This window comes from Mastacembelus armatus, chromosome 7 (genome assembly GCF_900324485.2).
Source record: "Mastacembelus armatus chromosome 7, fMasArm1.2, whole genome shotgun sequence".
NCBI lineage: Eukaryota > Metazoa > Chordata > Actinopteri > Synbranchiformes > Mastacembelidae > Mastacembelus > Mastacembelus armatus.
This window is the reverse complement of record NC_046639.1, coordinates 4,793,912-4,820,569: the sequence shown is the minus strand read 5'-3', so window position 1 is coordinate 4,820,569 and position 26,658 is coordinate 4,793,912. Positions and strand designations below refer to the sequence as shown.

The 26,658-nt window shown below is 41.2% G+C and overlaps 1 protein-coding gene across 1 annotated transcript in view; it reads left to right on the top strand.

Moving 5' to 3' along the window:
- The window catches only part of fgd (faciogenital dysplasia), a 44,817-nt gene that overhangs the window by 6,682 nt on the left and 11,477 nt on the right, over window positions 1-26,658 (top strand). The window contains exons 2-5 of the mRNA XM_026333008.2: window positions 19,853-20,023; window positions 22,511-22,712; window positions 22,971-23,562; window positions 25,772-25,861. Of these exons, the coding sequence (XP_026188793.1) occupies window positions 19,853-20,023; window positions 22,511-22,712; window positions 22,971-23,562; window positions 25,772-25,861 (1,055 nt within the window). The remainder of the gene's footprint in view (window positions 1-19,852; window positions 20,024-22,510; window positions 22,713-22,970; window positions 23,563-25,771; window positions 25,862-26,658) is intronic.

The following is a 26,658-nucleotide window of genomic DNA, read 5'->3' as shown; positions in this document are numbered from 1 at the left end:
CACGATGCCACACACTAATCTTATTACCTACAATTTTTCCTAAACATCTCTCTCTCACTGCCATAGTGTGTGTAAAGCTGTTATCATACCACTAGATGGAGCTGTTATGTTATTCCCATCAAGGTCTTGATTTCACCCAGTACTTGAAATAAGAGACAGGACACCATGACTTGCTCTTTATATGCACTAAAAGCCTCTTATTGTAAAACTGTCGTTTGCAGCAGGGGTTCACAGCCTGAATGTCATGACTCCTGCAAGAGTTGCATTATAAACATCAAGAATGAACCTTTAAATTTAAGAAAATCTGTTTTATATCTGTCTATTCTACAGGACAACACTGACATTTATCGCATTATCTTTTGTTAGTGCTTGATAAACTGCAATGCAAAACGACTGGAACAGTTTTAAGGCATATTTCATTCAGTCCTTATTCGTCACTAATAGATATTTTTGAATGTATTTGAAAAGGGAAAAAAATGTGCATGGAAAGTTTTTTTGTGCTCTGGTCATCCTTTCTGCTCTCTGTGCTGAATTACTGGCATTCCCTCCCTGCTCTGTGGAGCCGGAGCTCAGCAGCCGTGCTGCTCTCATTCTGGGTGTCACCGAGGTGCTTCACACTAAAGGTCACCCTGGCAACAGCAGGCTGACTCTCCACTGTCTCCCCTCCTTTTTCCTTTTGTAGTCTGCACTGCCCGTCAGCCATTTATCTTGCTATATTGCTCTGCCTCTGTAATGACTTTGTGAAACAAGATAGCTCCATTTTACAGGAATGAGATCTGGGCAGACTTGCTGCTTTTCATGGCTGCAGTGTGCATTGACTTGCATATTGGACTAAGAATTTCCTCCTTCTTGTGTTAAGATATGTCACCTAGATCCTTCCATTGATTTAAACAATCACCAAGTGATGTGAAAGTGTGAGCTTCAACTGACCACTGCACTGCACTGCCCTCTCCCAGTATGCCTTGCACCAGCCTCACCTCTCATCACAGGACAGCCATAACACCCCCAGACTAATGAGGAGATGAGAGCTACATCCACACAGATGGATCCTGTTCCTGTAGTCCATTGTGTATTATCTTCATCAAGCAGTTATTTAAATTTCTCAGCATTTTGTTATTAATTCATCGAAGCCCTAATTCACTAACAAGCACTCAAGCATTAAATTTACATCCATCCAGAAAGGTCAAAATGTAATAAAACAACAAGCTGCCTTAGGCTGCTTGGCATCTGTGTTTTAGCCCATGCATGTGTGTCTGTTTATTACCTATGACTTGCATATGTGTGCAGCTGATTCCCCAAAAACGCTGGTTTTCTTTCTGCTGCCTGTCATACCTGAAGCTGAGACTTTGCAACGAGCTTCTTTCAAAATCATCCTTAAAATATGAAATGCATGTACTGTAGGTTGTTCATCACTGTGCTGATGAATGATGAGTTTCATTAAGCTAGGACACACACACACACACACACACACACACACACATACACATACACACACACAAACACACACACACATAGATACTTGCACTAGGCTGGCTTTCTATATGAATCTACTGCTGTTCCTACTTGCTTTCAGCAAATGATAAAAACAAAACGGCTAGAAACACGTCATCCTCTTTTAATCTGTTGCTGGGGGAGTGTGCCAGCAATACACTTGTAGGTAAAGCACTCATAACCACAACAACCTTCAGCCCTATTACAATAAGTAGTGTACAAGTTGTTGATAATATATTTAAAATATTGCAACATAGCATTTTTATGAAAAAAAAAAACCCACACTCCTCCACCATTCAAATATTCAAACATCTTTCCCTCAAGAGGAAGTTCTCCCTGCAAGCGAGTTAAATGGTGTTGGTCCAGTGAAGCGTTGCTCATTTTTCTCACTGCTCTTTTGGGTGTGCTTTAGTTGCCAGCGTGTGATCAATCATGTCAAATCACTGCTGGTGACAAATGCCCTTCTGTATATTCCTTGATAGAGACATTCCCATGAGACATATACATGCACACACAAACCCATACATGAAAACATGTGACCTTGTCAATCTATCACCTGCGTCCCTCACTTTTATTCTTCAAAAAGGCAAACCAGAGCTTCTACGTTTGGTTGCAGGTGTCGTGATATGAGACTAAAACCTAAAGAAAACAGATATGTAATGGAAAGGCTTTATGTTTTTGTGCAGATGGAGGTTTGTAATCTTTCAGTCCATGTTTACTCTGGTGATGTTGAGCTGCTAGGTGAAGCTTGCCTTTCCTCATCATCACCGTCGCCTTGTTTCTTTGACCTGAAACTCCTCACATTTTCATTTCATTTGTGCCAGCATTTACCCCATTTGAACTAGCATTTATTTTTACCCTCCTTTTCTCTCTGTCTTTGCTGCACAGTAATCTCTACTGAGCTGTGCATAATCACAGGCCATCTGGGCGCTGTAGGGAGAGATGAGCCTCCAGCTTGTCAGATGACCAAATGCACCGTGGGTAGAGAAACACTTGTGCGCACTAACAAACAAGTATATATACACACACAGTCACACCTTTAATAGCTACAAACCATCACAGGGAAGTCCACTTCCATCAAACCTTTGAAAGCCACACGCAACCACGCACACACCATCTGAACAGGGCTGCATTGTAACACAGTGGAAACAGCATGGCAATTGTAATCAAATGACATCACATCTTTCAGTTGCATGTAGTGATATTCCATGAGTTGAATATTGCAATTTGAAGCTGGTCAAGCGTAACCAAATGCCCCAAGAAAAATAGAAATAAACTGGCTCTCCAAAACCAGCTAAATAAACTGTATGGAAATGTCCTTTTGCATATTCCAGCCAGTCTTTGCTTTACACAGAATACAATAATCTGACCCCCCCTAGACTGGGATCTAATCCAAATAACATGTCCACTGTATTTATGATCTGTTGTTTCTAATATGGCTTTAGTGCCTCCTAACCCTCCCTCGCTCATCTTGTCTGAGATCTGCTCAAGATCTGAAATGCTGTTTGTTAATTCTAAAACCTACCCAGGTCTAATAGACATAGCAATGTGAAAAACAGATCGTACAATAAAGATGTCTGAGACAATAGCAAAGCTGCTCCCAGTAAGAATGTAATGAAAAAGATTCAGTTTTCAGTTTTAAGGTTTATGGCACAACATAAGCAGCAGCTAAAGTATCAAAGCTGTTTGACGATGAACAGTGAAACATCTATTGTCTGTCATATTAATATATATTAACACATGACTTGTTTGGATCACCTGGCAGATGGAGAAAGGTCAAATTAACAACATATTATACTGTTGGCCAGGGGGATTTGTTCCATAGTTCATTATGAGAAAACCCACTGGACTGGATAGTGACCAAGTCAAAATATATGTTTGTCATGGGCACCATGAACAAAATACGCTTCCATGTTATCTGTTAATTTATAAAATTATATTGACAAAGTAACCAAATGTAAAAAAAAAAAAAAAAAAAGTGTTTGTGTTTATTTACAAATCAGTGAATTCAATACCTAATTACATTGATTCCTGAACCTTGCAAATTTAATGCATTGAAAGTTATTCTTTGAAAAATTCCCCTGTTGGTCTTTAAAAAGCCTTTTTTTTATTGCAGCAGTTTGAATTTTGGTTTAGTTGGGTTAGACTACTTATTTAAGCATCTCTTTGTTTTAGCTCCTTGACTTTGCTTTGCTCTTTAGAGTCATGGTATTCCTTTATCTACTTTTTTCTGCCAAGCTGTGTTTTTTAGTTTTCTGTGTTGCATCTACTGCTGTCACCACACCCCAGGCTCAGGCACCCACAGACAGTGTGGGACCAGTCTAAAAATAAGTCAAGACAAGAACAAACAGGTGCAAACAATAATTTGCCCTAAGGACGGCTCCATAAAGTTCATAAAATAGATTTCCCAATACATCCTCCAACCAAAACAACAGTATGTGTTGCTGATCCCTTCCTTAAAACATGACCTGTAGAACCGTTCCAGTTCCCTGCGTCCCAGACCTTTGTCGTCATGGCAACAATCATATACTCCAAGTGTCCACTCTACCTGCAGGTGCACCGGACCCGCATTGTCTTGGAAAATGAACATAAACATAACGTTACCATTATGTAGCCACAAGAGTTTCACTGGGTTTAGACACTTAAACAGCTTGGTTAGGTTTAGGAACAAGCATTTCTTGGTTGGGTCTAGTTTAAAATAATGTTCATTTGTCAAAGATACAGTAATGCACGTGCTCAAGCTGATCATGGATATAAGACACAATATTTTACACAGAAATGGAAAGCAGGTCTCGTGTGGGAAAGTCGCGTGTTCATCTCATCAGCACCAGCCTGTGTTTCTCGGAAAAAAGTGGAACAGCAGGCCACCAGTTTTCAGTCGGTGGGGAGTAACACAGATTATGCCAGGCTCCAGCCTCTTTGTAATTCAGATAAGACCTCTCTACTCCAGTGGATCGGTTTAAGAATTAATAATGAATTAAAAGATTCTCCTCTGGGTGAAATATTAATGACTTCATCTTTAAAGAGAAGCTATGACTGCTAAGAGAGGGAAGAGGGCTGTGTGCTTGTTAGAGTAATTTAAAACATCTCTTTGATTTTTAGCTGCTGAATGCTTGAGGAGTTCGGATGAAGGCGGCTGTCAGGGTCAATATTTGAGCAGGCAGAGATGTTGAAATTATGGTTAATGGTAGTTGTATGCAAGAGCACAACAGGAATAACAATTAAATTTGACACATAGGATCCAACTGTCTTCATTCATAACTACAATCTAACCTTTTTGCCGCTGAAAGCTCCAATTGATCCCTGTATTGAATGTTTGTGAGTGTTGTTCTCCTCGGAGAAAGCTGATCCCTGGGCTTAGGGAGTCAACATGAATGTGTGTCAATAACAGTGGACGATTGCGGCTGCGTTAACTTTGTCCTTCATTGACCTCTGTCTTCTTTCTGGATGTTGTGTCTTGCTGGCACTGCAGGACCTTCACAGACGTGTGATCATAAAAGTACATTGGTTTCCTCAGCCCTATGTTTCTCTGTGTGAGAGACATGTGAGAGTGCATATTAGTCTGAGCAGTAGTGTGTAGATTTATTGGTATGCATACGTGCCTGTGTTGTCTTTCTGTGCGGGGAGCTTTTTGGAAAAATCCTGAAGTCAGGTCAGTGTGCTGTGGAATGTGAATTGTCTCCATGACAACAGCTCAGTGTCCTCCTTCCGGCTTGCGTCCTCGGGGTGCATACCGAAGCCGCCAAATCAAGTGTGCCCTGGCATCAAGCCACTAAATGATCTGAGCTATTTATAAAAAAAACATACTTATTTATCTATGCAGAGTTCTGTATCAAGTCCCCTATGACTCTGACTGGCCTACGTCCTGCAATAGACCACAACTAGATAAAAAGGGCCAAACTGTGTGTATGTGTTTGTTTGTACTGATCAAATTCAGCACAGACTTTTGAAAGCCTGTTGACTGCACTTTGTCGTGTTTTCAAACAGTGTTGATGCTGTGTGTTGTATATTATTAATGGCATAATTGTGTATATCACATGCTCCTGAACAACATGACCCATAAACAGAAAGGCGAGCATAGACACTCATTGTGTTAGCCCTCTCTCATTGGCTGACCCTAAAGTTTGCATTAAATCAGGCAAAGAAACATCTTTTACAGTTTAAAAACCTGGGAATAATGAGTGGTATTTTCCATCTTTGTCTGAGTAATACAGGGATGGAAGGGGAAGGGAGTTTGTGTGGTTGGTGACCCTGCTGCCCAGATGTATGACAGATGCCGTCCTTAGGCTAGTAAAGCAGAGAATATTTAGACTAGTATTAGTCGTCAGTGTTCCAGTGTGGGTTTGTGTGCAACAGAGATGGTGAATAAGCACACAAAGATTCTTCAGTGTGGACAGATGGAAAGCGATTATTGTAATTAGTGACGATGGTAAAGGTTGACAGAAAAGCAGAAGGGCTGTTCCAGCTTGGTTGATTTCCTCTTTTTATCTTCTTTAGCAGTGAATCCACCTCTGTCTCTTCCAGGTGCCTCTTTTCTGCTTTGAGCAGCAATATTTGCCTTACATAAGATAGGAGAGATAACAAAGATGGCAAGAGGTTCAACATTCCTCTGTAACCCACAGCTCACATGCCTCTCTGGTGTAAAGAGGGGGCACGAGCAGCAGGCCTCATTAGATAACCCACAAAGGCAAAGCTCTGTTCTTATTTCAAATGTGGTTTTCTCCCTTATTTGGTTTGCCCCCTCAGAGGGACTACAGCACTGATTCTATATCTCATCATTCCTCGTGTGCAAATGTGAGAATGTGGTCCTCCTGGTTGAAAGGCACAGCCTTATTGCTGTGGAGAGCAGCACCTGTTCCCCTGTCCAGTGTGATGCATAATTCACTGTGTTGAGAATTTCAATCAGTTCAGCAAGAGGTGGCCTAGAATAAGCTGCTGCAGGCGAGGGGGACTGTTCAGGAGGATGTAGCTATCACGCTGCTTCAACAGGAGGACAAGAGTATCAATCAAAGGCCATTTTAACCCAGTCACTCTCATCTCGCGCCAGTTTTAAAGCGGGTGTGTTTCCTGAATCTAAATCGAACACAACCACCCATCCCCCTCTTTACATTCTCCTCTGCCCCTCTCCTCACGCTCAGCTTCAAAGCTGAGTTATCGTTTTCTAACTGGGGATATTCCAGCAGAGTTTCCATGGTTATCAGTGGCATTTGTCTGTGGGCTGAGAGCCGGTGTTGGGCAGTGTCACCCCGTCTTTCAAGCTGCTGTCACCCTAACTATTGAGTGGGAAGAGGGGGAAACAGAGATATGGAGGGGGAGTATTGTAATTATATGTGCATATGAAGAGGGCTGGAGCAGCTTGGGCGCGTCATCCTGGCAGCTTTTGTGATCTCCGTGTCTGTGGGGGGAAGTCACAGAGAGACATGGATGTACTCTCCAGAGACCTGTCGTAAAGCGGCTCCCTAAAGGATACAACACCATTCAATATTTATATAGCAGAAATACAAATTATTTTATAATAACTCTGATAAATGATCGATTGTTTGAGGCATATCACTGCTTTTCTCAGTTTTAAATAATTATAGACATTTTTTCAAGTCTAAGAACTACTTCGATAGACTTAATATATTGGATGTTGGACACTCAGCAACAGTTTCATTTGCAGGTTAAAGGTTCTTAAATCAGAGGATTTGCTGCTTTTCTATATTTATTAAATGTAGGCTGGGTAAAACAAACAGTTTTGAAGGGATTTGTGAGCATTTTTATCTATTTTATGACATTTAGTCAACTAAATGATTAATTAATAATGAGAATAATTAGTTGCAGGCACGGTTCCCAGCAAAATACCTGAAGGAGATCCTTCCAAACCTTCCCTCCTCTCCAGTTCAGTCATATCGTCACACACACTCATGCAACAACTGCGCAGGCACACCCACTGATACTTACACACACTTCCCCCATCTTTCATTCAGCCACTTTTCCTCGCTCCCTCCTCCACTCTCCCCCTCTCTCACTTACTTAACTCACCCCCCTCCGTCATTAGTTTCCATGGTGACAGTTGGGAGGCATTATTGCTGGCTGAGAACTGCTCCTGGGCTCCTTTCAGAGCAGCGGCGGTGGAGGCATTGTTTAGTCCGCTGCTCTGAATGATGCAGGGATCAGGACGGGGAGAGAGCAGGACAGGAGGAGCACATTTTTTCGGGGGCAGAGACAGTTCGTTTGTAGAGGGCGAGTGAGGTAGGGAGGAGGAAAAGCAGGAGGAGGGGAGAAAGACAAGGAGAGAGGCAGTGGTGGTGTAGTGTGGTTAGAGGGAGTCGATGAGGGAACAGGAGTAGTAGCAGCAGCAGACTCAGGCAGTCTCCGAGAGCGCTGCTAAAACATCCAGGCTCTTCAGACGCCCTCCTCCTGAGTCGGAGCTGGACTACATCTGCTGTGTGTATTTTTTTCCACACAGCAGGAGAAGAAAGGACCTACAGAGATTTCAGAGAGAGAGAGTAAAAACAGAAAACAGTGAAGGCAGATGGAAAACTGAGTTTAGCTGGTGAGTTATAATGGCACACCGTCTCATAGTGAACGTAAATTTATGTGCACACATTAGACTTGCATAAAGATGTGCTCTGCTTTGGGTTTATATATATTTTAGTCTAAAAGAGTCTATAGCAAAATGCATGTTTTCCTCCAAACCTCTGTCTGGGTCATGTTTGGGTGTGTGGGCTAATTCTTGCTGCCCTGTGAAATATACATGCCAGTGTGCATGTTTTATTGAGAGCATACACCAGGGGCAATTTTCTGCTGCCTTGATGCTTGGATTCCCAGCAGTGTTTCTTTCAGGGATTTTTGGGTAGTGGATAGTTTTGGATAGTGGATAGTTCTGGTTCTAGTTTGTTTGGTTTTCTCTTTAATCTGTACTACAGTGAGTAATTAGGTGAGTAATTATGTAGTGAGCAGCGAACAGGGCCAATGGGTTTTTTTTTTTTTTTTCGGTTCACTTCCCCAGTGCTGTCTTTTCGATAAAACAGAAGCCCAGACTATTTCTTTCCTCTGACAATTTTACAAGTTCCAGTTGGTGGCAGCTCATTAAAGGAGAGGCTGAGGTTGTACTGACTGAAAGTGACACAGCAACAACCACTACACCTCAGTGGTGACATTACACAGTGCTGTGATGAGGCCTTTGAAGGTGATTTAAAGCACGGCTAATACATGTTTATTTTATTAGTTTTAGTTTTCACCCCTAGTATGTTGGTTTTTGTGCTCAGGTTTTTAGGATTTTTTTTTTTTTGGCACACTATAATTTAGCTGAGTAGGGAGTTGTCTTAAGGAGCGGAGCGTGTTTCCATGACAACTGGCAGCAGCTATGTGAGCCAAGAGGAGCGTGTGGCAGACACTGTGGCATGGCTCAGAGAATGGGAGACTCGGCCTAATCAAGGACCTTTTGACACATATCAATGGGATGGTGCTGAGCCAAGCAGTCGCATGGTCTGGCTGACATATATATGTTGTAGTACACTGCTAGTGTTGTGCGGTGGTACAGTTGCTTACATTTTCTGGATCATCGCAAGTTTCACTGGGGTCACTGTGGTCTTATCGTTATAGACTGGTGGTAGTTTAAATGTAGAAACAAGCTTCAGATACCTGTATGTGAACATAGTCACATAAATAAGATGGATGTATTTTATATGTAATAAAAGTGTAACCTCTGAATATTCAAGTCTCTGCTGGAAATGGATTTCCGAATTTTATATCTTACTTATGCTGAACAAAAACACCAAATGAACATGAAACATGACACTCTGGAAGTAGAAAATCAATAGTCAGGAAAAAAAATGCTGCACAGCCACAGTATAAATGGTTGTAAGCTGTTAACATGTAATAGCTCTACTCATGCCTTTTCAGTCATCAGTTTATCCATCCATCCATTATATCCATCTAAACCCTCTTATTCCTATTTTAGGGTCACAGAGATCTGCTAGAGCCTGTCACCAGTTTATATCTGGGATTTTAAAGCACACCTATTTGTCAGTTCCTAAATTCCAGATGCTTTACAAGTGCAGGGTGCTTTCATTTGCTGAAGTCGAACAGTGTTCAAAGGAACTACATAAGAAGTAGTCATAAGTGAAAAAAGAATCAAAAACAAAAACACGTCATTATGCTGTAAACACCATAAGCTGGTATTTATGGTGAGGCTGCTGTGTAGAAGCTGCTTGTACTCAAGACCAATACACAAAGTTTCACACTGTAACCTCTGAGCACTGGAAAAAATAGTGACAGTGTTCCATCCTTTTTCCTGTGTATTGAACTGGTTTAGTTTTAGAGAAAGCCAAAAGACAGGATGTTTTTCACCTACAATATCCACAGCTATTTAATACAGGGTTGGGTGTGTAATGTGAGGGCAGCCATTGCTGTGAGTGTCATTCATATTGACAGTTCCCTGTATGTGCATCAGTTCTTCATCTGTACTTTGCACTTCCATGAAAAATGGAAAACATATTTTCTTTCTTGTTGTTCACCCCGTGTGCATGTTGGATAAAGTCATCAAAGTCATGATTGTGGTTTTCTCTCCATTCCTTGGTTGAAACCAGAGGAGAGAAGTTGTCCATGTTGGTCAGAGATGCTGGAGAACGTCTGATAATGACCAAGCCAAACTCACAAACAGTAAAATACACACAGTCACCCTGATTAGTGCACTCCATCTCTCTGGTAATTACACCCAAGGCTTCCTCTTAACCCTGGCACCTGGGGCCTTCCTCCACTTTGAGCTGGTGATGGCATTTCCTGTGGTGTTAGCACGATAATTATAGGAATCTGCAAAAAATAAATAAATAAATAAAGAAAGAAAGAAATGTCAGGTGATTAGATAATGGTGGACCAGCAGGCACTGATGCCACTTTATTTACCGGAAGAGACAATGTTGTATTCATCTTATGTGGGAGCCATCTCACTCTTCCTGTGTGATACCACACTCAGTTTGAACTTTCACTTACATTCTTCAGGTTGAACAGAAACAAGTCGCATTTGTTTTGTTTTCTATTATCATGTGTGTCCTTGTGCCTTTGCGTGCATATGTCTGCGTGCATGTGCCCTTAACTTCACCATTTAGTCTGCGCAATCAGTCGGAACATGTTAGGAGCTCTCTTGTCTCCGCTGAAGCGTGTGTGGTGTCTTTGTGTAAAACGGCATCAGACAGGAGGAAGAAAAGAAAAAATGACAAGCAAACACACAAAAACCACTCTTCGCTGCTGTCAAAGTCAATTATGAGTAATATCTAACATCTTTTAATCTGACCTCCTTCAGGAGGAGAGGACATTTGGCTCTAATTGTCCTCTCCCATTTTAAAACCACTGATAACTTCAAAAGCTTATAAGGTTTCAGTGGCAGTGCTAAAGCTGTCTTTGTAGTTGCGTCCTACTGCTCTGGAGAGGATGAAGGACGGCTACCAGAGGCCAGTAACAAGATATTTAATGAATTTATGCTGCAGGCATAGTAAGGGCATGTACAGTAAACGTGTGTACATACAATACATGTGCTTACATGCATTTGTGCATGTGAGCGTCTAGATAGTTGATGTATATATATTTTTTAGGGAATTTCACATTAGGGAGAATATTATTGTCTCCTTGTAAAGAGGAAAGTCAGTAGCCTTGCACACAGGAGCTGCTTGCAGTAACTCGGCAACTACCATAAATGGCAAATTTAAGGGCAGGAAGCAATTCTTAGTGAGCCCCCAGTTTTGCAGTTCAAAAAACGTGACTGACTTGTTTCTTTGTTTTACTGCAGCAAAAATGTAGAAATGGGGACTGATGAGAATGGAGGAAGAAAGGAAGAAAACACATATCTTGTAACACTTATGTGTTATCTTGTAATGTTTACTGAGATCAAGCAAACCAGGATTAGCGGTATAAAAATATTGTGTTGTATTTCAAGGTATTTGCAAGCTCTGTCTGTACATCCCTTATGCATCCTTGATCTTGACCAATATGTGGCAGCAATAACAGCCACCCTCTAATTGCTGCCCCTCTTCAGTAATTCCCCCACCCCCAGCCAGCGGTGATGGAAAGTCGTGTGAAATATGATGACCAGTTTTCAACAGGAGAGAAGCTAGAACAAGTACAAGTGCACTTGACCCCAATACTTATGTTGTTTTTTGGCTTCTATGTTGACATTTTATTATTCAGCAGTGGACCAACATTTCTATTTGTGGTTGAAACAATGACATTAACTTTCTATATTTGATGGTGTGAATTAGACGCCAACCCTGGCAGTCTTGCTTTGTCCTGTGTTGGTACACTAACATGGCTCTGTGCTGTCGTACTGTGAGGGGAAACACTGGAGCCATTAGAAAGGAAACAGGAGCCTTTATTAGTCTGTCTAGTGTACACCTGGCTTCTATAACAGACCTCTTTACAGTGATTTGTGTGTTGGTGTGTGTGCGCTCATGGTTCTTGGTATGTCTTGGCTTCTTGCTCTCATGTCTGAGCTAATTCTGCCCTACACAAACCTCCCCGTGAAATAGTTACAGGTATTGAGATTTCCATTCAAGGCTGTGCAGACTTCCTGTGCAAAATGTTAATGTAGACTTCTCTCTCATTGGCATTTAAAAATATTGTTAGTTTTTAAAGCTTAGTGACTCATCTAACAATTTGCCGCTCAGTGAACTCAGTCTCAAACACTTTCACTTTAATTCAACACATTCATGAGTTCAGACAGACTGACAGGAGCTGCTGGCCTCAGATGCTCCTTGCTAGAGAGATCCCTTTGCTGATGCTGCCATTCAGGAGCCAAGTGACATTTTGAACATGACGTCAAAGAAGGCGCTGTTGATTGCACACTGACCTTTCTGTTACTGTGTGCATGTTGTCCAGGGCGTGTCAGCACTGAGGAGGAGTGACAGGGGAGGAGACAGTGAGTTACCCACTGTTCCTCACTCTCAGCCCTTCCTTTTCATCAACCTAGCCCTTCACGCCTACACACCCTTTCTGGATTAGACCAACCAGACTGGACAGAACTGGACTGGAATGGGCACTGCATTGACCCGTACTGGGCAGGCCTGTCCCGCTCTGGGACACTTTGACTGTCAGCAGCCCCATAGACGCTCCCCTCCACATGCTGACATTCATCCTTCCTGGAACAGATGTAGGGCGGTGCAGTGGGCACCCTTCCACCACACCTAGTACTGCTGCATAGGTTTGAGTATGAAGATTATGTCAGGGGACAAAAACCAAAAAATTATAGTTTTGTACATTAAATAAAGTTTATAAAAAGTTAATACAGTAATAAATCAGAGTCCACAAGAAAATGAATTTGACAAGAAAATATAAACATGCTGTTGTTCATTTTTTAAACATTGTAAATGAAATACATACATTAAATACATATTATATAAATTATACAACTTTTGGTTATAGATGTCTGACAAAATGTTTCTTTTCTTAATTAATTGGTTTGTATCTAAAATATCAAACAAAAAAAAAAAAGCTTCTTATGATTCTCACCCAACCTCACCTTGGATTGACTCCGGCGCCCTCACAACCCTTGAAGTTCCAGGATAAACAGTAAATGATTGGATGGAAATGAGTTAATTAGAGCGACCAGAGGCTGTGTCTAGGGTTGTTGATGTACATTTATACACTAAAAAAAGCTGAATTCATGGACATGCTGAACACACCAGTTCCTTCTGTTGCTGTGTTGATGTGTGTATATGTATGCCCAGCAGTGTTGCATGTATGCATGTGGTCATCAGTGTGTGTGTGTGGTCCCTGGAGATACTGCACTGAACATCTGTTAATGTCAATCTGCAATTAATCAATCATGCAGTTGACCACATGACCAGTTTTTAACTGGACCCATCCACCACAATGATTGGTTAATGCCATACATCGATTGATCATAAAATTATCAATACCTTCACACTTCAGAAACACTTTGTTATTATGAAGAGTGATTATTCCTCGATCCAGAAGACTATGCTGCATAATCATCATTACAGTATGGCCTTCTTAGGACAGGGAATGATTGAAATTTGTTTTGAAAATGCTATTTCAGGCTCTGGGTGCTGATGACTCACGGAGCATGTGTTTGTAATGACCTCCCCCACCCCCTGTGGGAATGGAAAGAGCTGGATTATTTTTTCCAGCACCAGTGGTTAGAAATTTCCTTTGCTAGTAAAGGTGTGTTAGTGTTTAAAAAAAAAAAAAGGAGGCTGAAAGATGTGCTCTCCTGCTCAGCCTTGTCCTAATTGTTGTGCAGTGTGGCCAGCTGAGGTTTTTTGTTACACAGTAAATCCTCCATTGAGAGTGGCTACAGTAGGCTTCAGTAGTTTCTGGGACAGTCAGGCAGTCATCTCCACAGGCAAGTTTGTAAACCTCCTTGTTCTTCCGCATGTGTGTGTTGCCCTAATTGCCAGTCTGTGGCTGCTTCTTTTACAGTAATGCTCTGTACTGTATCCAGACAAACAGAGGCTTATTGCTCTGCACCGCGCCTCATAAAAGTCCTGTTACAGCATTAGAGGGCAAGCTGTGAATTGGAGAGGCAGAGTTTGGACCCATGCTATCCAGTCATCTATTTGATGATAAATTTCGAGATTTAATCATCATTCCCCATGTTCTCACATGCTATTTACTGTAAACCCTGAGTGCTCTCCAATGACGTACACTGTATCTGTGTAGCTGGCAGCCAGGCTGTGATGGCCTTGAGTCACACTGTTAGAAAGATGGCAGAATGTGTTAGAACTCACCCTCAGCTTTTCTTCTGTCTAGCTGGCGAGGATGCAGCAGCGTCTGTGGAATAAAGACTTCTGTTCCACTTAAATAAATGTGCTTGTTATTGAAGTATCACATTATAAGGATATGCTATGCTGATTGGTGTGTCTTCTCTTCTCTAAGACAATAGGTGGGACGCCTTCTGATTTATTTATTCATTTCTTTATTTGACATTTACAGCACACTTTTTTCTGAATGTGTGTCTACTGAAATCAAAAGTAGTCCTTTGTAGTTCATCATGACCTACCTCCTATATTAGCCATATAGACCAGCATTGCTGCCATGGCAATAACCTCTTCTTTGGTTTGTCAGGGCACATTGAAGGTGAATTTTTTTTTAGAGTGACTTCATTTTGTCCAGGAAACTGGAATTCTGATATGAACTTACCGTGCTTGTTAACACAGGAATTGAAAGCAGATTGGCCTGTTTCTTCCTCAATGTATTTACACCTTTGGCTAGTTTATGGCTGCTGAAGTTGTCACTTCACTATTCTTGCCTCTGTCAGGCTTCAACCTTTATCATGAAACTCCTCAACTGTACTTTATCACCACCCCCCTCATTTGCAGTCTCTATTTGTTTTTCTTCTTCTACAATAATTGCCTGTGATTTTCTTGAACATCCATCTGCTGCCTCATCATCATCTTTGCAGCCTCTCAGTTCCTTCCTGTCTTATGCCCCTCAAATCTCATGGTCCTAATCTGTGGGAGCTGATGAAATCCTCCCACTTAGTGCTGGAGACATTTCAGTGTGCCTGCTGTGCCCACTGACCTGATTTAGGGGGAGAGGACAGGCCAAACAAGATGACTTACCTCCCCCTCCTTTGCCTCCAGCCCCTGGGAAGCCATGATACCAGTGAAATTTGAGACGCCACTAATTCTTAAATAATATAATACATAACAGAGGGCTCCAGAGTGATGTAGGGCTGGATAAAGAAAACATCAATGGCTATGATAACACAGTGGAATAAAAAATAGATTAATATAGATTTGTAATCTGGAGCCAGACGCTACTGCACGTGATTGGATAGCTGTTGATCCTTCTATGTGTGTGTGTGTGTTGTTAAACCATGTGGTGACCCGGGACTTGGAGCCTTGTTACTCTGTAAGAGAAATCTGCTGATTGCCAGATGATCTGCTCTACTGTAGATCATTGAGCAGCTGTTGTTGCACTAACACCAATATTTCCACTCTCAGTTCTGCTTCCTTTCTTAATGTGGGAGATAGATCCTCTTAAAGTGAAGGCTTCACACAAACTTAAATATCAAGCGATCAAGGTGTCTGGTGGCCTAATGGAGCTTTCTACATAACCACAATGTCACAGTTGGATTCCTGGTTGGGGGTCTGTTGTTTCCTGTTTCTCTGCAGACTGTGAAATAACAACAGAAATTAAAAAAAAAAAAAAAAAAAAGATCACTGCTGTTGTATTTACTGTTGTGGTCTGCAATACACATGTGCTAACTACAACAATATGTATTTGTGTTTCCCTGTGGATCTCTGTCTCTTCAGCATTGAACCAGCATTGAAAAGTAGATCAAGGTCAGGACGCTCATTAATGTCTCCTGCTTCACGGGGAGGGAAGAGATGGGGTGAGGCGAGAGAACAGGAGGAGTGTATATGGAGTGGTAGATGACATGGTGCTAAAACTAATGGTGACAGCCGACCTCTTCTCAGTGTCCACTGTATTTGCTCTCTCTCTTTCGCCCTGTTTTGCTGTGTTTTCTTCATCTTGTAGATAAAGCACTGAGGCATGCCCTATAAGTGCACGTCAGTCCTTGAGAGTTTAGAAGTTAAGTGGATGGGTGGCTCAATGGCTATTATAAATCTAAGAGCCATTAGATGAGAAACTGCTGCTCTCTGACTCAGTCTTTCAGGGTAACAGGCAACAGAAAACAGATCAATGTGATTGATTGAACAGAGACATGGACACATCCAGAGGAGCATAGTAGGTATAATACAGGCAGAGAAACAGGGACGGTTGGTGGTGGTGGTCATGTGAATAATGAGGCAACATACTCAGAAATAGGGCCATTTGGATTCAGCTTGTCGGAATTGGGGGGTGGTAGGAGGCTCAGCCTCACCAGGGGTTGGTGGTTGCCGGACTGGAGAGACTGTACTGAATTTGAGTGATCTGTCTCTCAGACAGCGAGAGGACTGTACTCCAGGGATGATGGGTAATAGATGACTCTGAAGGGGCCAGCTCGGGGCTGACTCTGACTGACAGTTGGGTAGATTTGTGCAGTTTTTTTTGTGTGTGTCTCTTTAAAGATATAAGAGGCACATATATTAATAACTGTCATATTAATAACTGCATTAAAGTTAATCAAATTAGGATGCAAATTTAGTACTTTCACTGCATTAAAGACTATATACCCTAAACCCCTAACTGTTTATTTTAGATATTGCTAATTCATTTCAGATAGCAGTTTCTAAATAAATAAATCTGAATAAATAGATATAAATATGATAGATTTTTTTTTTAATGGAAAAATGTTATATGGGTTTTGTTTTTATTTTAATAAAGCTCCTAATTAATGAAGAACCTATTTAAAAACACACATATTGAACCACACTATTTTTATTCTTACAGTTAATTGTCATGAAATCTGGCATCGATTCATATGCGTGTTTGCTCACTTTGATCAAGTACTTTTAGATTTTAACAAAAATGTTGCCAATTTGAGCCCACTTTATGCACGCAAAGTACTTGTATGGCAGGTTGTGTCACCTTTTGTTAAATAAACAAGGATGAGAGTCTACAGCTGTGTTAGTGGCTCTGTAAACTTTGCTTCAGCACAATGGGGTTTTGTGCTAAATGCGGTCTTAGTTTAGTATGATAGCACTTTCTATTATTACTTATTACTTATTACTATTATTAAACTAAATTCACCTCTTAGGCTGAGTCAAATGTCACTGGGTCTGCATTGGTATCAACCCAATTAAACTTTATCTAATGCGGTGGTAAAAGTTCAGTAAAGTTAATAAAATTCATACTGAGGAGAACTTGAATGTTTATGAGACCTCATGCGACTTGGAGCAGAATTTTATTAAACAAGGTACATAAACTACAAAATGGCCTGAAGTACAAATTGGGGGTCTAAGAGAGGCTCTAACTAAACTAAAAGCACCAAAACACACATTGCTGTTAGTGACATAACTGAGACACTCCTTACGTTTTTCTCTTGTGACAGCATCACGGGGGATTTTGGTGGGGTCGTCTGCTTTTCAGTCAGACAGGAAGGGCGAAAGTATCTTACAATACTAAAGAAATGTCCCTGTCAAATACCTCAAGGTATTTGCTCTTCACAGTGTTTAGAAACCATGAACGAACAGGTAGGATGACTGGTCATTCGTTGCTTGGTTTGCATACAGGGCCTACAGGGTGCAGTAATGGCAGCGGCCTCAGACATGTCATTCCTGTCTAATTGTCCTGTTTATCCATTTTTTAATAACTAGAACTGAACAAAGAAATTAATGAGCTCTTTTCACCAAAACCAGAGCTACACAGAGCTACAATATAAATCTCATCTCTTGGATGCCTCTGAGACCAAATCAATTAAGTGACGGCCTGTTTTGGCAGACTTACAGTGTGTGTTGAGTCATGTGATACGGGCAAAGCCATTTCCCGTGGGCAGCTGGAGGAGTGTGCCGGGATCACTGGGCTCCAGACTGACACATAGTCTCTTCAGTTTGGCCCCAGGAGGAGGTACTTGGATCCGGTTTGGCAGGTGAGCAGACAGGAGCAACTCATCGAACACACCTGGAAAAGGATTCATGAATGTGTGCATGTTTGGGCGTAATACAAGATTGAGCTTTAAAGGACTTTTTAGGGTGTGTGTGTGTGTGTGTGTGTGTGTGTGCGTTTTGCCACAGTTACTTGTCACAGTTGCACATGCGCACTTGGGCAAACTGGGAGGGCAGGATTTGTTTTGATATTGTTGTGAGGGAGATTTTTCTGTTCTGTTACTGTTTGGACTCAGGATTTGTGAAACGGAACAGTTGGAGACAAGGTAAGGTTCATTAACAAGCTTCTTTCTCACAAATGCACCTGTGTACATTCTTCTATTCAGAATTATCGTGAGCTTTAGTAAAAGCTGTAATGACAGCTTGAGATTGCTGTGATATGACGGGATTTATAACAAGTTAGAGACTTCGTTTTCATGTTCATGTATTTCAATCTGCATTTCTTTGGTATTGTTAAAGGCTGACGTGTTGTGCCGTCTTGTGTGAAATTTTAATTAAGAAGAACTATGTGTGTCAGCGCCTCTCTATCCTGTGTCATCAAGTTCCTGTTTGGTGTTAGGCAGTTTGACGAGGGCCATGTTTTGCACTCCCGTAACCATGACTACACTTAGTTTGCTCAGGTACCGGCCCCTATGGCTCTGTCTTCCTCTGCTGTTTGTTTTTCCCAGGAACGACCCCAGAGTTCTTCAGTAGGCAGTCATTTTGCTGAAGGGCATGCTTGTTCACCTGTTCATCAGAGGTCAGGCTATTCCTCTGACTCAACCCACAAGTCATTTCTGATTTAGAGGTGGTATTAGTAGAAATCATGTCATGAGGCTCACAATATTCCTGCTGCTAAAATCAAGAATAGTCAGAATGAATATAAAACCTACTAACTGTAGATCTGTGATTTACAACTTTACACTTTTCCTCTCTGTACTCTGTAGTGTTTAAAAGCCTTTTCTTTTCTCACTGCCTGCTTATTGCAAATGGTGGGAAAGCCTGCAGTGCACCACATGGAGCAGACGGCACTACAGGACTCAGTACAGAGTGGATTCTCTCCTTCCACTGTCTGCAGCACAGCTGAAAAACACCAAATTAGATATGCCCGGGCTCTTGTGGGGGCTCGGTGCAATTTGGGGCTGAAATACAATCGAGAAAGCGTTGGGGTAACTCGATCAAATCTATGAGCCTGCAGGAACAGTGATGTATGGCTACATTTCATATATTACAAACTTATGAGGGACATCACTATCTTATGACAGACAGGCACATCAGATAACAAAAAATTATAATATTCCAGGTCCACAATTGAAAATAGTCCCTAAGAAATTCAAGTTTTAATCCAGCTTGAGTAACATTTGCTAAAAACTTTTCTGCCTGCCCATTGTAGGAATGTTTATAGTTTTGTATATAAAAATATACATATACAAACAAATGAGCTTGGGGTTTGAGGTTAATTTCTTTTCATGAACTGCTTTGATAAACAGTATAACAGCATAAACTGGTAAAAACAAATGAAATAAAATACAGTGGAGTGCCTTCCAAAGACACAAACACAGACAGCGTCTGCAAAAGATTAGATGCAGTCAGTCAGATAGAGGCCTATCAGAGAGCATGAGAGAAACCAATATGTGGCCTATGCAGCTCTGTGTCTGCTGCCTCAGGCCTGGTGTCAGGATCGATGCCGCAGTGGTTCTCTTCTCATCTATGGTAACCTTGCTCTGTGTCCGAGGGTGACATCCTGAAACACACTGAACTCAAGGTCATTCACCTACAGTACTGCATCACTGTAGCAGGATTATTATTCTGGTTTGTGGTTGTTTGTTTAGATTAACGCCATTATGTTGATCAGTACTTAATATTGTCTCTTATATATCCTTTCTGCAGATCTCACTGCTTCCTCTCTGCAGTACCAGTGTGGCTCAGTGGGCTACCTGTGTTCTCCACGGTTGGTAAAGAAAGGTCCAGCCCCCAGACCATGTCACGACAGGCCAGCCATCAAACCCCGGCCCCAGCCCTCCACCTTACCCAGACTGCCATCCGCACAGAAACCTCAAGGTACAATACTATGACATGATGCGGTCCCTTCAAGGCCGGTTCTCAGATTGGTGCTCTCATTATAACCAAAAGGTTAAAGCTATAACTGAGCTGTCATTTACTCTGCTCTGACAAACACTCCTCTAGAACATGCTGTGTGTCAGCTGTCTGTCTTCACTCTGTCACTTACACAGCTCAGGTCACCGCAGAAAGAGTCATTGGTGTAAAACAGGCTAGTGGCTCCCAAGGGTTTGCGGTTGGGCATCATTTCAAGAATGCTAAATATGAACAACATGTGTTATGTTTAGGGAATTACTGAAAAACATACTAGGACATTACACCACAGGCTTGACCCTGATGTTTTAAAAAAACTCACAAATTTGTAAAGTGTTCGAGAGGAATGTCACAAAAAGATGCAAACCATCCTATTTTTTTCTATATCTTGGGAAGGCTGTTGAACATAATAAGCGCTTTAATCCATACAAATGAATGGCAAAAAGATAAAACCAACCGTGTTTTTAAAGGTGTTGGGTCAGTACACCTTTGCAGCTTCACTGCACCTTAGCACACACTGTTTTCATAATGATAGTAGATTTCCCATGATCACTCAGCTGAGTTGAGATAAATAAGGTTGCAAAAAACATTTAATTCCAAAATACATTTATTTGGTGATTGTTCTTTTTTTCTACTATTTTTGTAACAAAATATCACCAAAATTGTAAAAACTATTGCATTAAAATTTCACAGAGCCCAGTTAGTTAGTTAGTTTTGGTCAGTCAACATTACAGTTTGCAAATGTCTTATATTGGATAAGCTAGAATCAGAAAATGTTTGGCTTTTGGACTGAAACAAATCAATTATCCAAACTGTCATATTAATCAGTTCATCGTTTCTGCAGTTGCCATAACATATGATTTTTATGCTAATCCCACTAGTCAGGGACCCATTGTGTCCTGTATGGAAGCATCAACGTTAATTATATTTCTCCAATCATTGATTCATGTTCCTTTGAATTGTCAGCTGAACTAATGCAATTTTAGCTCCTCTCTCACAATTAATTAGCAGTGTAATTTGAAACCTATCAAAATAATAATAAGTACAAAAATGAAAGTAGGTAATTTTGTCAAGTGTCTAATACCTAAATCAAAGAAAACTATTAGTGAAATATGCTTAACGATAAGGATTTTACTGTGTTTTACTCACTGGGCAGAGTTAAATACATTATTTCTAGGCACAGGTCTAAAAATGCATCTTAATACAGATATTATTTTCTACCTGACAGGATTAACTGTGTGTTTCAATTCCACTTGTCCTGAGGGAGCAGCTTAATTCAGAATACTGGTAGGGAAGTAGTAAATCAGGAGCGGGAGTATCTGGGCAGCAGGAACTAAAATTGGGTCCAAGTTCCTCTGTTCAAAACACAGGTGCTGCAATGCAAGTTCCTGAGTCCCTCTAAAAGGTTCCAGGAAAAGCCTCTGTGGTCAGAAAATGTTGAAGTATGTAACTGTAATTATATGACAAAAGGACCTTGTGACGCCATTTTTGCACTTCACCTTGTTAGACCTCAAATTATTTTTATTTTGTTTGTGTAGGATGGAAGTTATTTCTTTAATTTCTAATAATGCTACCAAATACATTAAACAGTGTTATCAATGCATTGTTCCTAATATCCAGAAAGTAAAACAATGAAAAAGGGATGGGTGCACTAGGTTAAATTATCTTTTATTTTTAATCTTATTTTTACCAATGCCAATAATTTTTTTAAATAATGCCGTTTTTACAAGGTTAAAAGAAGCAGCTTGTTCTTCTGTACAGTCATTGTATTAATATTATTGCAGTGGTATTATTTTTATTTTTTATTTTTTTTCAAAACTAAATTTAGACTAACACCTAAATTTAGAAATGAAACAGCCTTGTTCCCTCCACCTGGCCTATCTGTGTTTTTTGTGAAGTCTCCTCAGCTTCGTTGTACTGTATCTGACAGTGACACAGAGAAACATAGAGGAAGTCCTCAAACTAACAACCGTAACATCTCCTCACATGCCCTGCTTTCAGACATCAAGGTTTCTGAAAATAAAAGTATGTAAATATGCAGACCTGAGAGTGAACTTGCCAATATGTGCATACATGCATGAGTGCATGTACATTTAAAGACAACGCTGTAATTTTTCTGTCTGTGCTTTTTTTTTTTTCTGTCTGTGTGGCTTACGCACATACTCATATTAGCATCCTGTTCTGAAATAAGGAAGTAGGCAGATAGCTGAAGCTTGGTCTCGCTCTGCACCGCTACTCTATGTGTCTCTCACGGACTGTGTTTTTTTTTCCTGTTCGGAGGTTTGTTTTGAGGGATTTACGAGGAAACAAGTAGTCCTAACACATGGACACAGCCATGGAAGTTTTATCCCTTGGATTTATACGTGTTACCTGATTGTTTTCAGTAATATCTGCAGCCTCATGCTCCTTTTTTGCTCTGCTCGTCTCATCTTGTCTGGATTTCTGCATCTGTAGTGCCCCCTAAACCTGTGCACCTGCTCGCCCTTGGGCAAGACAAGAAACCGAAAAGGATCCCCCCAGCACCCTCGAGGCCATTGCCAGCACCCCCTCTTCCACCTAAACCAAAGCCCAGTCTAACCCCTCCTGGCCCAGGAGCGCAGCCACAGAGAGAGGCCCAGAAGGTGGGGCTGCTCATCGAGAGGTTCGAGAACTCAAAGTAAGGCATTAGGAGAAACCTTCATCAGAAATATTTCCTGGTTAGTTTGTCTGATTCATTTCATCTGTAATGTTTTAGGTGTGTGTCAGCGTACAGTGTATAGATAAGTTTCATTATATTATCTTGAACCTGTTTCTCATGTGATCTGGTTCAGTTTGTGCACATATTACAACCTAAAAATCTAGTGTCTTTTTTCTAGTTTGTTTGGTAGTACCCATTGTGTCATAGCAGGTGTGACAGTGTCTTTTATTTTCTTAGGGTCCCCATCCTGGGGGTGCTCCCACGGTCCCATCTGTCCCTGTGTCTGAGAATGGACACTGCGTCTGACATCACTGCCTCCTGTGGCCAGGACACCATAGTGAAGGTTGCAGGAGACTCCTCCCCTACTGACAAACTTGCACTTGGCACCTCTGAACGGACTGACGAGTTGCCTGAATTGTCCTGCCTGGCTTCCATGCACATTGATGGATCAGATGTAGAGGACGATATAACACATGGCGTTGGTTGCCTTGGCGATGTGGAGCGGGAGGAAGGCTCCCAAGAGCTCCTGGACAATCCAGGCTCCTCGGAGCAGAATGGGAAGATTCCTAACCGGGACAGTGGCATTGACAGTCCGTCGTGTGCCGCAGAGGGGGAGGTGTTCCCCAGTGAGGACGCCATCGACGAGGAGGATCATTATGACAGCGTGACTGAAACAGAGAGTGTGTCCTGCTGTGTTACCCTGGGCAACAAGCGAGACTCAACACAGGATGAGGACAGTGACTTAGATGAGGGCAGCAGTGGGGAAATACACTCTCTGACAGACACACAGACTGGGTATCTGACAGACACGCACTCAGAGGCACAAAAAGTGAGTACCTCACATCTTCAACCTTCATCGAGTCATGACAATAAACCCGAACAACCAAAAGTCTGAATAATCCCCCCAAACTTCACTCTTTAAGTAATTTTCAGGAATGTGTAGGGTATGCTTTAAACTGAGCACATCCTGCAAGTTTAAAAGCGTCATCTCAGACAGTCAGACAACCTTTCATGTAGTGGAAAAAGCAGCTTGTGTCTCTTATTATCTCAGCATGGGTGAACAATTTCAAAGAATACTTCTTTATGAAACAGTACACTTAGTTTACTGGTCACAAGTGAAGCACTTGTATCTAAAAGCAGCTCTGTGGTTACATAAAAGGATGAAAACCTGCCTAAGAGCACTTTATTGGCTGCTAGCTGAAAGAGCCCAGAGACATCGGTTTTAGTTTTCTCCTGTTCTTCAGTTTGACTATTGATTGTAAACTCTGATACTCTTCCTGGTGGAGGGGGTTGTGGAGGTGATGATAGAAAGATGAAACAAAGTAAAACAAGAGGAGACAAAAGCTCAGACAGAAAATATTAGGCAGCAAAACCCCTGGACAGAGTTTTGGTGCTCCAGCAGTCACGTACACTTGCATAGCAATGCTATCATGCTCATGTTCTCAGTCTGTTTTAATGCTGCATAAGACGACAACCCAATCTCACACCATTGTCACATGAATACACAAGCATGTGGTTTCTGCTGATGCCCACACCCACAGTCTTTTGGGGAAAGGTATCTCCGTTCTCCAGTGCTTCCTGATCCCACCCCTGTTGTGCAGAGGAAGGGTGTGTGTGTGTGTGTGTGTGTGTGTGTGTGTGTGTGTGCGCGCGCGCGCGCGCGTGTGCCCTTGTCTGTGTGTGTGCGCGTGCACTTGTTAATCTTTCTGCATATGTGGCTGCATGAATGTCTGACACTGCAGCTGACATGTTGATAGCAATAAAATGAAAACCTCGTCACAGAGGATGTGGGTTTTTCTGTGATGTGCAGTGCAAAAGGATAAGAGACTGAAAAAAAACCCATTTTGTGGACTTTTGGTACCATCATCTTTGCAAACAGTAACATTTTAGTAACAGCTTTATATTAAGGCTATAAATATGTACCCTTGTTGTGAGGATAGCATTACATTTGAGTATAATTTAGCCTGTCCTCACAGCTTGGGCTATGTGGCTATCTGAGGATTAGCACTTGATTTTTGGTTTAGGTCAAAATTGGGTTTAGGTTATGGTAAAGGTTAGAGGTAGACATTTAATTGTGATGGTTAAGTTAGAGCCTAGGGAATATGTTGTTGAGATAGTCCTAACAAGTATGTTAAGACTGGTGTGTGTGTGCGTGTTTATTCAGATCAGAGTCAGCTGTTGTGAAACCCACATTGTCGCAATAGGCTGTTTCATGGCCCCGATGTGTGTTTTGAATAAGTAGCATCTTTTATGTTTAACAATACAATGTTTAATATGTTATCTTCACTTTCTCTGCCATTGCTCTTTACTTTTACCACATCAGCTAAGAAGTACAAGAGCTTTTTTAAAACACTTTAATCCTTTATCCCATTTATCCCAGCACTGTTAACTAAGAAATGTTAAGTCAGTTAGCTGACCGACAAGAAAATAATTGGCTACTGGCCAAAGTATTTTAAAAGAATTTTAAATGTATAGTGATAATTTTCTGGATTTTATTTTTTTCATAAATCATTTCAAACTGACTACTTTTATCTAAGTTACAGTTGTACAACTGCAGATTCTTTGTGTTTAGAGTATACAGTAACATTAACCATATTTTTGCATAAAGATAACAGATCATCTCCATCATACTGCAGTATTACATGCAAAGACAGCGAATAGGCTGCACAGCTGAATAAAATATTTTCTTACCTGTAAACATCTTGTTCTATAGATTCGAAGAATATAACAGAAACCTCTGTATTCTCTCAGTAACGGCTTTAAGGTCTTGTGCAAATCAAACTATATGCTTTTGTACTGACGTTTTTAGTTTGACTGCAGAATATTTGTTGATGTAAAGTTAGTTTGAAATAATGTAACCGGCCTTTTTCTTGTCTAAGCCAAGTTAGCTACGTATATCCACTCTGTCAATGCCCTGTGACATATTTATTTTTTAAAATACTGTAAGGTTTCTTTAGTAATATGGTCTGTTCACACGTTTATCTTCTTGGTTTTCATGTCTCAGACTTAATCCTGTGGTGTCTATTTGCTTCCTTCAGTGCTCAGAGACCCAGAAGCTCCTGAACATCGCCAGAGAGCTCCTTCAAACTGAAGAGGCCTACGTCAAAAGACTCAACCTCCTCGACCAGGTAAAGCTGTTCCTCTGTGTGCGTCTCTGTCTGTTATTGAGTGTGACTGTGTGTTTGGACGCCTCTGGTCCAAATTTCAAGTGTGCCAAAGGTCTTAGAGATTGAGACTGGGGCTGAGCTGGATTGGCACTATGATCTACTGCAACCCTTCCGCTGTTGACTGGATTACTCAGAGCAGTGTAAGCACGATCATGTGAGGATCTGTGAGTTTGTGTGTGTGCATGTAGTTGATATTTATACATGTGCCACAAAAATCCAGCTTTGTCACTCTAAACCTGAGCATTAGCACTAACTAATGTGTGTCTGTAAAGGGGTACATGCAAGTATTGCGGTGAGTGATTGCACTGTCAGACCCTCACAGTGCTCTGTAACTGTTTGTGTGTAAATCCTGAGGATTAAAGATGTGTTTCCTGACTCTTAGCAGGGTTTATAATTAGAAATCTTTCTGGGCTTGATGCTGTCTGACTTCATTCGTCTGGAGGAAGTGAACTTTTTTTTTTTTTTTTTTTAACAATTAAAATACACAAGTATTTCTCAAAAGCTACTACATTACATGGTTGAGATAAATCCTATCTGTATTTTTTTTATGATGCTAAACTTAAAAACATGACTTTTTGTATTAATCCCTACAGACCAAAATATAGTAATAAATGCTCCTCTCTTAGCCCTTACTAGCTCTTACTATAGCTCTTACTATTTAAAAAGTCATGACTTCCTCTGGTACCCTGCTATGTTGGCTCTTTTCTTAAATTTTTTGTATTCAAGTTTTAGTATTTTGCCACAGCCTACGATGTGTT